A 13,680-nucleotide genomic window follows, 5' to 3' on the forward strand; every position below is an offset into this window, starting at 1 on the left:
TCGCTACATTATCATAACTGCATCCATTAGGCCAAGGATAAGAGCAAGGGAAAAGAGGAAGGAGTAGGTATAAGTTATAGAAGCATTTGAAGTTTAATACTTGCTTACATGACATGGCATTCTTTTCACTGAATGTCCAGTGCCACAGTAACAGTATTACTGTCACAGATTAAATTAATGTACAATTTAAAAAAAAAAAAAAAGAAAAAAAAAGAAAAAGGAAAAAGAACCACATTGAAAGTTTCCTCCACCATTTCCCAGTCAGTCAAAGAAAACATCCTAAACAGGTCAGGAGAAAACATTCAGTAAGGAACTGAGGGTAGGTGACAAAGAAAACAAAGAGAAGCTGAAAGGACCTGTGGGTTCTTCCTGGACAAAGGTGAAAAGACTAGTAGAAGGTGCATCAGGGCTGGGAGGTACATTGTGATTTAGCTCAGACACTGAACTCTACTTACAGCCAAAATGGTGAACTCCTGCAAAAGTAAAGATAGCCAAGAAGGAAAGAAAGACAGAGTAATCCCAATTAAGACAAAAACATGAACTAAGCTCTCATGTTCCCTACTTAACTTTAGTTTGATTAGGGGATGTTGCTAAGGGGTACCATCTTCAGCAGAGAGAAAAAATAATTAATTTTAAGTGGCATTAAAAAATGAAGAAAAGATTGGGGTTAATTACAAATTTCATATAGGAAAATTATGTCTCCCATGCACATCTCTTCATTATTTAAAATCTGTTTGTTAGAAGCTGTTCTGCTTCTTTGAATGTATATGCACACTATGCCACTTAAAATACTTAATAAACCAAAGAAACATGGGAGAAACAGATAGCTCAAGGGAAGAAAAAGCAGTCGTCATTTATTATTATGATTAGCATTTGCAAATATCTAAGTAACACATACAATATAGCTAGTTGGAATATTTCTATGAGCTAGCAGATAAACTACTTTTTTAAATTCATGATTTAATATTTGTTTAACATTTAGTCTTCCAAATTAATATGCTGAAATTCTATATGGAATTTCTAGTATCTACAGAGCAAGATCTCACTATAACGTATTTAAAAAAATATTTAAAATATATTTGACTTTTTAAAGAAATGTTAATACTTTTACTGTATTTACTGAAGTATAGAGAAGCATTTTTAGCATTTTGTAATGCTGATGAGCAAGGCTACAATTAATTTCTTTTTCTTCTGTGTCCAGAATAAATCACTATTAGTAGTTCAAAGTAAAAAACTAAAATATTCAGGGACAAGATCTTCAACAACTGAAAGAATTTCTTGCAGCATCTCCCTGATAACCTGATGGAAAGAGAAAGCATACGAGCTGTATTTCAAGAAGCAGCACTTTCAGAATGATATATATATATTTTTTTTTTTTTTTAAAGGAAAAGCATTTTTTAAAAGTGTACATAAACAAACCTAAACTGCATGTGTGGCCATGTTATAAACAAGCTGTGAAGACATTTGCTGGCAAGAAAACAGTTCTAACTCAGACACAAAAGTTGTGCTGGCAAGGTTGAGTAGAAGTCACTCTGTGGCAGGAATACAGCTGTTGTACTCATTAAGAAATTGAGTGGTAACTACAGGTTTGAGAAACTGTATCCCTCTCTGTTTTATGCTGCTTTAAAGCACATTTTTGCAGCTGCCAATCCTGACAAATTGCTGTCTTCTTTTGTATTTCAGTTTGTCTTTTCTTCATATTCTAACCAACATATTAGTATGAAGGCACGAAGAACTCACATAATTGCTGAAAATTTAAGTAACACATCACACAGCATTAGGAGAAGAGCTGTTAAACATGGCAGTTTAAAAGACAAAGACTAAGACCAATCAATAAATCAGTACTTCAGACACCGCACAATGACAATATACCTGTAGTACTTGAAAGAACAAGTGCACTGGTGTCATAATCAATTATTGTAGATATTTGTCTGGATATTAAACTATGGCAGAAAACCCTGCTTGCAGATCACATACTGTAATTCATCAATAGATTCATTATGCCCTTGTTTATTTTGCCAATAAATTATTTGTAATCTGTTAGAAAAATAATGCGTTTTTTTTTTTTTTTTTTTTTTTTTAATTAAGAAATCAGTGCACACACCTGACAAGCAAGATAAAATAAATAAAGAAACATATTTCAAAGAGCTAGGGCCAACATCAGTTAATCTTTTGTGAAAATATCATAGGCTTATTGTAGCTTTAATCAGCGTGTAAATTACTGTTTCACCCCAAATCTAAAGTAATATTTTCTTTAATGGAAAACATTTTTGATTAATTGTGACTCATGTGTCACCACAGAATGCCTTTAATGAATATTAGCTTTCCTTTATAAGCATTCCACTGTGATTTCACAAACACAAGGAGAGTGAGCAAGCAGTAGCTGCAGACAGTGTAGAGCATGAAAACAAGGCAAGAAAACATTAATTTGTAAAATTTATTTTAAGTTGTACTAGCTCTTTGACAGTAGTATGGATTCCTGTGTTTAAAAGCAGCTCAGGAGCTACATTTTAAAAACAGTAGCGGCAGAAAACGCAAGGTACAAGGTAAGTAAAGGTGTGAATTGAAATAGGAACTAGCAGGTGCAACCTTCTACATAATTTAAACAAGGGTATAATTTTGGTGAGTTGTGTGCAAATTTGTGAGAGAAACTGTAAATGGAGCTGCATGCTAAGCTCTCATATTCAGAAATCAGAACTACTAGTAATCTACAAATGAAAGCTATGTCTAGCTACAGGTATTTGCTATTGTTAATATACATGCACCAGTTTCCTAAAAACTATAGCAAACTTTGCTTTTGGGAGGAAAGGGAGAGAGTATCTGCAGTTAGTCAATCTTACTGCAGAGCCAAACCTACCTGGAATGAAATACTGTTCTTTAGCTAAATAAAGAGAAAAAAAAATAGAAGATGCACCTGAATGTCAGCAAGCAAAGAATGAGTTTTATTAGATTAAGTATGGACTACAGTTAACTACAGATAATTAAATGAAAAAATGTGTATTCACAACAAGAGCTGATAAACAACAAAGTGTGAATAGTCATAAATGTATCCGGAACATGGATAACAAACAGTTCTCATCTGGTATTTGCACTTGAGAGTGAATAAATTGTAGAATGTGAAATGCACCTGGAACAGCTGGATACCATATGACAAAAAGTTAAGGATTTAGAGAAATGTAAGTAGGAAATGGAATAAGATTAGAAAAAGAAAACAGTAAATTTCAGTATGAGGTAAGCTCCTTGTATAAAATGAATGTGTCATGTTTCCATATTTAGCTAGAAATTTTTAGATCTTTCACGTACTCCAGAGCCTTGTGGAAATTGTACAAAATGATTTATGTCAGTGATGCTTGTAGCGAATAACTTCAGCATTGCATTCTGAAGTATTATATATTGCATTTCTTTGTTAGATTTAATGCTACTCAGAAATAGTGCCAAATGTGTTAAGTGTAGTAATGTTCCGTGATCCAATAGGCTATGACTTCCATGACTTCCCCCCCTCTTCGGCTGAAGAACTAAAAAAGATTTTGTAACATTTAATAATTCTGTAGAGAGCCAGCTGCCTTCATTAGAACTTCTACAACCACTGGTTTTGCCAATAAAAGAAAAATAGCAGCTGAACTAAGAAAATTACCTGAGCAGCGGAATTTCTTGCTTTTGATCTGTCCAATCCTTTTGTTTGCCAGACGGCGGGGGCTGGTGCAGCGGGCACCACTGGTCTCAATGGGGTTTGTATGAAGATAATCCGCCAGCCACTTCAGATGGCAGTCACAGATAAATGGGTTCTGCGCCAAATGCCTTTCATGAAGAAAAAAATAATAATTTCACACATTATTTCCCTTTAGTCTCAGCAGTTTCTGATATTTTGAGTACACTGTAGAATATGAAGTCATACCAAAGATGACCATAAACAAAAGCATACATACAAGGTCTGAATTGCACGTAGAGGTGAGAAAGTGCCTTTTGCAATGGTCTGAAGCTTGTTGTCATACAAAGAAAGGAGATTCAGGTTGTGCAGATCTTGAAAAGCATCAACTCGCAGGCAATTTATCTTGTTGGCATTTAATAATCTGTTTAAAGAAAGACAATCAAATAAAAGATTTTTTCAGTGTCAATGAAGATTCAACATTTTTCACAGATAATTCTTTGTACTCATTTTATACAGAACAAGAAATGCAGGAACAAATATTGACAATGATATATGGCAGTTCAGTGAATTTAAATATCTTACTTAGGTGCTCTGAAATTATTTTGAAATTTTTGTGCCTTACAGTTGAAATGGGCAGGTATATTCAGCTACAATCACATTCATTGTATGTGCTGGCAGAACTTATGCATGTGGTATTTGTGCAAAGAAACAAGCTCAAAAAATCAAGTATATGCAAGGAAAATTAGTTCCTTTTGCCAAATAAACAAACAAACAAAAAAGGAACTGAACACTGTGTTCATTAGCTGGAAGAGATGTGCAGTGGCACTTTTAATTATATGTTACTAATCAGCATGCTGCCGCATTAACAGAGTTGTAGTAAAACTGGTGGCATGGAATATATCCAAATTTGTCTTGGATCCTTCATCTTCAAAGGGAACCTTTTCTTCCCTGTACACCCCAGACTTCTAAAGCTAAAACAAACAAGTCAATTTAAACCAACTCCTTCATACTTTTGAAAAGAAAATAATTTTGACATTCAATTAGTTGCATTTTTCTAACAAAATATTATTTTTCCCATTTGCATCCAGATGGAATGGTGGATTTGAAAATCAATGCTTTGATAAACAGTTTCATCATGCAAGCAGAAATTTAAAGTATTGTCTATGCAAAATATATCAAGCTATGGACTTTTTCTTAATATAGAATAAACAAAAGTTCAGATATGTCCCTTCCTTTTTCTTTCTTTCTTTTTTTTTTTTTTTTTAAATTTGAAATATGTTTTTGTAACTAAATTCTCTTTAAAGGCAAACAGAAACACATACCCCCCAACATTTAGTTTCTGACTAAAATAAATGTTAAACCTCTAGGTGGTGCTAAATATTGAATTTCTTTTTTTCTTCCCCCCCCCCCCCCCCATCCTCCCTCCCCCCCCATTCTCAATGAGTTATTAGTAAAAGCCAATCATCAGCTATAAACTCCGGACATTAAATGCTTCTAAACAAATGGGAAGAAGCCATTTACTAAATTCACCAGTCTTCAAATTAACAAGTCAGTGATTCTAGGATAATGTATTCCAAAAGCACTATTTGTTGTCTTATAGCCTATTTCACAAATCTGTGTCACACAATACAACCACCTTTTCTACTTAATCTCGACAATATTTGATAAAATTATCACCATGACATTCCTCTTTACTCCCATATTAAATCCAAATAGAAATGGTTTATAAGATTACACATGGGAGTTTCTGAACTGTTAAAATAAACAGCAGGTAGAGTTCATAGAGTCAAAGAATTGTACACTGAAGAGTCTCAAAAATATTAAAAGTCATCAATGAAACTTACTGTAACTCTGTTCTTACATGGGTACAACTAAAAACAACTACATAGTACTTCCACTACATGTTATCTGTATATAAAACATCCAAATATTTCTACTGTATCTCACCTACAATGTTATACACACTGTTTAGTATTTACATCACAAGACAGTGTCATTGTCATGTTATACACTTTACCATTATAAATTCCAAAGAAGATAATAGTTTCAATTGTATTTATTTTAGGCTGAGACATTAACTGAAATATCTGTGGATGAATGGCAATCTGGCCTACCACATCTCACTTAAACATAATTTGTTTTTATTATACTCTGATCTTACGCACAGGATTTCCTGCTAGTACTTTTCCAGGCATTATCTCTTACCAAGTGTGCCCTTCTGGGTTACCCCCAAATAGCGTAAATATTAAATAAATACTCACAGCAATTGCAGAGAAAAGAGTCCTTCAAATAAGCCTTTTGGAAGTTCTGTAATTTTATTGCCATAAAGGACACTGTATAACGAAATAAAAAAAGCAAACAAAGCTGTTATGAAGGTTATATACAATGCAATTTTGAATATAAAAATAATAATAATAATTTTTCAATTTTCGTGAAGGTAATTTAACAGCAGTGACTTAATACTTGCAAGATCCTTGTGCTCCTTTGAGATGGCAGGATCACATATTTTCCCAAAGACATGCCACACAAAGGATCTCTCAGCAGAACCAGCACCTCACTGTGTGCAGCCTTACCAAGGGATCTCTGTAAGTGGATTGCTGTTTTTAAGAATAAAAACTATCTGGGGGATAAACAAACTCTTTGATTTCCTTCAACTCTGCCATTAACATATTTAAAAGAAAATGTACTTTTTTTAATGTCCAGTTGTGATACAATATTCAATTATCACTCTAAAATTCTGAAACTATTTTTACAGCTTTCAATATTGATTGAATTTATATAAAAATCCTGCAGAGCTACAAATCTCAAATAAATTCACTATAAGAGTATGAGAAATTAGCTTCTGTTTCCACATGTCAAATAGATACCTACAGTGAATTGAGTGAACGTAAGCCCTGGAAAGCATCTGGAGCTGTTTCAGAGATCTGGTTATTGCTCAGGTCACTGAAATAAATGAAAGTTGCTTCAATTAATTCAAGCTATTTTAAAAATAGCAACCATTAAAATAATTCATAATTAGAATTAGCTGCGGAAGAGAGAGAAATTAAAATACTTATGTGAGACATCGCTGAAGAATTTGAATATAAAACCACCAAAATTAATAGTAAACTAAAACAAATGCATGATTAAAAATAGATTTTTCAAATGCTTGAAAAAAAAAAAAAAAGACTGAAAAATGTACTCTTCCTAATTGCTTACGTATCTTTTATAAACATTTTTTGTTTGAAATGATCACAGGACTATACAGTCTCAAAGATATTCCAAAATGACAGTGGAATATATCAAATGATTTTATCTTTTTATGTTGAGTACAGTAACATGTTGCTTTTACGTAAAACCATAATAATTTTAATGTTTGTTTTTTTTTTTTAAAAAAAAAAAGGAAAAAGATGCTATATGGTATAATTAATCACATTGTCATATTTGATAATCTTCCAGCAGTCAAACTTTCTTAAATACTCACACATTGATGGAAGTTCCTCTCTATGATCTTGAACTGATTTTTTATTTATATATATATATATCCACACATATATAATGTATTCATGTATACATATCTATATCTAAATCTGTTTAGATACATCTACATACCTATATCTCTATATAAAATAGATAAAATAATAAATCTAAAATATCAGGTACTTACATTCTTCGAAGCTTTTTGTATGGTGAGAAAGCTCCAGGAGGTATGACCTTGATTGAATTTTGTTCTAACCGTCTGCAAAACAATTGCATCAGCATAAAAATACACACACACAAAAATAATAATAATAATAATAATAATAATAATAATAATAATAATAATAATAATAAGCCAAAAGCAACCTAAAGCCATAACAAGCTAGAAAGCACTGTAATAAAAAACACTGATTTTGCTTACATTTTCAGTACAGCTTTTACCTTGAGAAACAAGGTCATTTAATTTTGATTTTAATTAAAAAGAAGTAATAGTTTTTCTCTGTTATTTTAACTTAAAGTTAACTTAACTTTTAACCTAATGTTAGAAATGAAAGCCCAATCTTCATCCTGAATATAAAGGAAGTTAATTTCAGAGCATACAAGTTTTTGTTTGTTGTTTGTTTTTTTTTTTTGGTAAAACGTAAGCTAGAAGTGTCATTAAAATATTCAAATTTGAGTTAGTATTATTTGACACCCAATTTATGATCCACATACAGCAATTTTTATAGTAAATTTTATCTAGAAATTTATTTATAAAGAGTTCTCTGAGTTAATCAGTCTAATATGTAAACCACAAAAAATGATGAAGACTGTTCCTACAGAACAAATAATATATGTTGCTACCTGCAGTAAGGTAAATGCCTTATTTTTCAACGTACACGTATTATTTCTTTACATACAGTATGTAATACCTTTTCTTTCAGCTACAATACTAGAATTGCACAGCTACACTTATAACTTCTTGAAACAATTTTTCTTATCTAAAATGTTAGTTTATCTTGCTGGCTATATTTGCTTTGTATGTATACTGAGTGTGACTGAAACATGACACACTGCAGAGTATGAACTGGCTGATGGAAGCAGTTTTCCAAGATTTTTTGAACATACAGAGCTTTGCTTATGGGAAATCTATGCTGATACAGACCTATGGTGCATTTGCTAACAAGTCAAACAGGCCCAGCAAAAATCATGCTTAAAATAGAAGCTAGTTCACATAATGCAGTATTTCATGCTTATCGCTGAAAACAAAAACAAATAAATAAATAAAACATTACATTATGTACACATAAAAGACTGAAAGTATTCTAAAAAAAAAAAAAAGAACATCAGGAAGAGGCAGTATTCAAACATACATATTATGGCTATCTAATAAGCTTGATATTTTCTTCTTTCATGGACAGGTATCAACTTACTGTAATCTATACATATAAGGACAATACCATTCTATTTCACAGAATGAATCATAATTGTAGAAATTACTGCTCTATTTGAAAATATCAGACATCCATTTAGGGTAAAGGGTTAAGGGTAAAATGCCTTTTTTAGTCTAGATGGAGGAATATTACGCTTTTGTGTTTGTTTTTGTTTTTTTTTTTTTTTTTTTCCCTTTTACTCTAGTCCTATTAATACTCTTCTGTTTCACTTTTCCTCTGATTAAGAGTCATATGAATCTGTATGTGCGAATAACTAATAAGCTCACACATGCATTTTGAGTAAGCCTTTACAAGTAACTATTCTTATAACATTTATTTTTATAATGTTCTCTGGATTATAGCTGGACAGAAGATTTTTTGCTGCTGTTATGAGATTTTGTTCAGATGGACGTATTCATATATTTAATACTCAAAATCTCTTATGTCTAAATATGCTTTGTTCTTGACTGGCGTATAAAGAAGCCAAGAAAAAAAAGAAAGAAAACCTCTAAAAAAACCCTAACACACAGAAAATCTCACTTCATCAATGCAATTTAAGACAGGGCTCATATTTTTAAAAGTCCTTAACTAGGAAAATATTGTCACCTTGCTACAGTTTTCAGATATATTTTAAACACTGCAGAGAATCCCATGGTACCAAACTGTTAACTTTTTCCATAAACAGGATGTTCTTTCACACGTTTTCCTCACCTTGGCTGAGCCTTTTGGACTTATGAAACACATTTTACATCAGATCAAGAGTACTGATGGGCTATGAGGGGACAAGGTCACTCTTTTCCAGTAGACTTGAGTAGATGTAGAAAGCAAACATCTGAATAAGTAAAAACCTGCTTAAATTGAAGGTCAACACGAGTTACACTAGAGCCAAGTATTTTCTATTCTTATGCTTCATTTTTAGCTGAGTTTCCTCAAGAAAAAAAAAAAAATTACACATGCTTTCTGTCTAGATAGTTTTCTACACAGCTCAGGTCACAGAGAGGTAAAAGCTCCAGATAATAAATTTCTAGACCTTTCCTTAAATTAGCATTGGGAGGGAGCTGAGAAACCAAACTAATCCAGCCATGAAGGGAGTAGCAACTATCCATCCATTCCCATTACACACACTATTTGGCAGCAAAAGATTGCACAACCACCAAGAATAACCTGGCTGGACGTTTGTCAGGTGTGCAGTGTTGAAAATCAGCCAAAGGACCTCTTGCACAGGAAAATGTGTAGGGCATACACAAAGGACTGGAAATGGGTGGCTAAAAAGGGACAGGAATGGATTAGGCCGTATTACAGAGGAGGACTTGAATTGCTGGAGAGACACTGGGGTATCACGCCTGTGTGTGTATGGCAAAGACAGATACTGCAGTGGCGGTAGTCCCGCATCAGTCTGCCACAAGCCTCATGTATGAATATTATTAGTCCGTAATGTACAGACTTATGCGCTAGTGCTGGAGGACTCCTGTCCACTTTCACTTGTGTTTAAACATAAAACACTCTTATTTAAACATGATATAGCATGTAACTTGAGAAAGACAGAGTCTAGTGTTAAGACACAAAGTATTTTCCAGTTTACTCTCTTAACCTAAAAGTACATTCATTCTATAAATGGAAGTAAACTTGCAGGATATATGTATGCCATTTGATATGAGAAGATGGAATAGCAGATTTCATTTATAGCTGCCCAATTTGTCTACAAATCATATGGGTCCAAAACCTGAAGAAGTCCTACTCCAATACATTTCTGAAAGCTAATTTTCTAGCAGTTCTAATAAAGGGAAATATCAATTCACTGGTGGATATATAAAATGAACTCTATGTCAACTTTGCCTAAGATTTCTTTTTAGTGAAAAAGCTACAGTCTAACAGATAGACTGTGTAGTACTAGGATAAATTTACACGCTCTTCTGGATAAATAATTTGTTATAGTAGGAGCATCTAACTATGTCTTTTATTAACTCATGCCAAAGTGTATGCACTGGAAGACATCATATTTTAGAAAATGAGATTAGCATAAGAAAGGAAAAATGAGATTATCTAAATACAGAAGAAAAATCTTTTATACTCTGTTTTGTCTGTAAAGAAAGTAAATCAAATTCACATTTTCAAGCTTTGTTATCCTCTAATCTTCTGCTTTATCTTCCTAGAATCAGCTGAATTTCACAGAGTGAAAATTTGCATCCACCATTGCAGAAGAAAATCTAATTAGATATATTCTAGGGTCACAAAGCACAGATAAAATAATATCTAAAGGAAATTTACATTCTACTGATAAAGCCCATAGTAATTAAAAACTCTCCTTTATATTAATTCCTCATATTAGATGAAACATTTTTAATTCTGGAATAGAATGGGTTGTAGTTATCTATTACTGAAAAAATCTGCTATTAAGTGCTCACAAATGACATGGCCCAAAGTACCATTATATTAGAGAAGAACAAAAAGCTAATATCAGTATTTTTCCATGAAACTTGTATTAAATTTTGTGCGTAGCATTGCCTTTCAAAGTCATCCCAGAAGTCATTCTTTTTTATAAATGATCATCCATGTATCATAAACAGTGCCTTGGTGGTTTCTTTTTCAAAAGCCACAGTCAATTTTAGTAGCATATTTAATAAGATAAGATAATGGAGGAAGACAGTTAAGTACATGCTTCATCAAAGCGTGCACTGCCTCATGTATAAGAAGTACTCTGCCCATCACCACTCAAATGCTAATTAATGCTCTTAGTATTGAGTCTCCTGCTCCTTTTAGTGTTTCACTTCAAAGAAGTCCTGCATCAATACATAAGTGTTTCAGTGTCTTTTAACATTGCCAAACTAGTTGAAACCTTTGAAACCTTTTTTGAAGACTATTCCCTAATCTCTCCTATTTAAGAAATGTACTGTATTTCTTTTTCTAAATCTTTCCCACTGGCTCCTCCCTGCAGACACCATAATGTACAACCACCTACTATTTTAAGAAACAAAGGTGGTTCTGCAGTTGTGATTTCCAACCTAATCAAATCAAATCAAAGTAGGTCCCCAGTGAGTAGACAGATTCTTCCCACCATGTCCCCAGACAGCCTTGTGATACATAAATCCCTTGACACTTTCCAGGAGGATGCTGTTCTCTGCTAGGAGCCTGCAGCACACCATTAGTGATTACTACTTCCGCACTTAGAGACAGACATGTTTATTTATACTGACACTTTCAAAACAGCTTATTTTACCACTGTAAGCAGTCATTTCTATGAAAGACTTCTGCTCATGAAAAGTGGCTGTAGAGAACACCCAGTTCTCTACGAAATTCTTTCTTCCTTTTATTATGCAGGTGGGGTACAATATACTAAGCCTGCTCAGTAGAGAAAGATACACAGTTTATACTGCATAGAGATGTGCTACGCCCATACAAACATCTTCCTTAAGAAAACATTAATTTGAATATGGAACAGCAAATTAACTACATATTTTATTATCAATCAGGACTTATTATCTTGTTTTAAGTAAATTTGGTCATGTTAGTCACTTTAGCATTTAATTGATCTAAACTCTTCATTCCAGCATCTACTCATTTACATAAAGCACGTAGGAAGATTGTCGAGAAACCCCAAAAGAATTTTTTACTACAGAGAAGAAAGTGTAAGCTGTGCAATGAGTCTGATGTATTGCACAGATGCTGATTATACATGGTAATAAAATTGACAGCTCTTCTTTGCATTTTCCCCATCTGCTTTTAAAGTAAATGGCAAAAACAGCTGTCAGAAAACAGAAAATAGATTTCAGCGATGGGATTCAGTGCAGCTTCTGAATCTGAAGAACTGCAATATGCAGCCAACACATCTCTCATCATATTTAACATCTGCCAGGTTTTTGGTTGTTGTTGTTTTTGCTTGTTTGTTTTCTTAAAATAAGGAAGGAGTAATGGTCTCCCTTTGCTAAAGAAATCCTTCAGGCTATCATACTAAGTACCTCTTTTTTTTTTTTTTTCTTTCCCCAACAACTGAACCTCCAGAGTGCTTTTATTCAGTAAATGTCTCTTCTGACTTCAGCAGCAAAAGAATTCTGTTGAAATCTGTAATATCATCTACGTCTAACAAAACAAAAGATGTATTTTGCATGACTATATTACTTGCACTTTAAAATTTCAGTCTCTAATTCTGTGTATTAATAAATCTGGTTGACAGTTTCCTAAATATTTGCATATAAAGAATCACTGTCAATGTTGCCCTAAAGCTTGCCAAAATGCGAACATCCAGTCTAATTGTTCTATCAAATATTTCCTCAGGGGACTGACTGCAAATGACAGACATCTCCATAGTCTGCATTACATCAAAAAAGTAACAAGGATTGCTGTACTAAAGCCATTAAAGAATTCATCACATTTAAAAGCAAGTCCCAAACCTGCATTTGCTAAATTTTTCATCACAGATAAGGCCATCTCATGCTCTGAACCCTACAGCACCATTAATGATGGTAGGCTTTACATTCCTTAATTGTTACAGATTTAGGTTGTAGGCAAAATGCACCAATTCTTAAAGAATTATTTGCTCGGTACTTTAGCATCTGTCAGTGTGCCTCCTGTGCAATTAGCCTGAGTCACCTAGAGTCAAGTTAAAGCCTCTCTAATTAGCCTATTTTTAATGAGAGCTGTTACAATACAAAAACTACTTGAGCTCTTCAGAATAACTGTATTAAGTTGACAAAAATAAATGTAATCTTGCTACACTCTTGGTTCATCATGAGTGATGACATGTCAACCTGCTTGGGAATCCCATTGCTTTGTGTGGCTGACAGTGTGGTAGTAGTTCTCACTACCTGTTAACACTACCTGAGCATGCACCATAAATTTACCACAAAAAATCTAAATATTTTTACTGAGAATACTTTCCACAGATGTTTGCTACTTATGGGACCATGTATTTACTAAAGTTTAAATAATGAAGGCAACATTTTTTTGAAGGTAAAACACAACGTCATAAGAAGTTGGTTGGACTTGATGATCTTGAAGGTCTTTTCCAACCAAAATGGTTCTATGATTCTAAGTTGGTATGTTCAGTTTCTTTTACAGTAACTTCATTCACATTACTGCTGAGGAAGAATCATATGTAAAAATAAAATATAGAGTAACGATGCTTCTGGAGTGTAGCACAGCTGTCAGAAAGCTATGAGGGTT

General features: G+C 33.2%; 1 protein-coding gene across 10 annotated transcripts in view; it reads right to left on the bottom strand.

Annotated features, from left to right (window-relative positions):
- The window catches only part of SLIT2 (slit guidance ligand 2), a 257,708-nt gene that overhangs the window by 68,735 nt on the left and 175,293 nt on the right, over positions 1–13,680 (bottom strand). For 7 of the 10 annotated variants that reach the window (XM_072037740.1, XM_072037739.1, XM_072037735.1 and 4 more), the window contains exons 10-15: positions 7,296–7,367; positions 6,521–6,592; positions 5,911–5,982; positions 3,927–4,070; positions 3,635–3,798; positions 2,858–2,881 (exon numbers count right to left, since the gene is read on the bottom strand). In XM_072037740.1, the coding sequence (XP_071893841.1) occupies positions 2,858–2,881; positions 3,635–3,798; positions 3,927–4,070; positions 5,911–5,982; positions 6,521–6,592; positions 7,296–7,367 (548 nt within the window). The remainder of the gene's footprint in view (positions 1–2,857; positions 2,882–3,634; positions 3,799–3,926; positions 4,071–5,910; positions 5,983–6,520; positions 6,593–7,295; positions 7,368–13,680) is intronic. The other 3 variants (XM_072037743.1, XM_072037736.1, XM_038178328.2) reach the window with 1 other exon arrangement.

The sequence above is a fragment of the Anas platyrhynchos genome, chromosome 4, assembly GCF_047663525.1.
Source record: "Anas platyrhynchos isolate ZD024472 breed Pekin duck chromosome 4, IASCAAS_PekinDuck_T2T, whole genome shotgun sequence".
In the NCBI taxonomy this organism is placed as follows: Eukaryota; Metazoa; Chordata; class Aves; order Anseriformes; family Anatidae; genus Anas; species Anas platyrhynchos.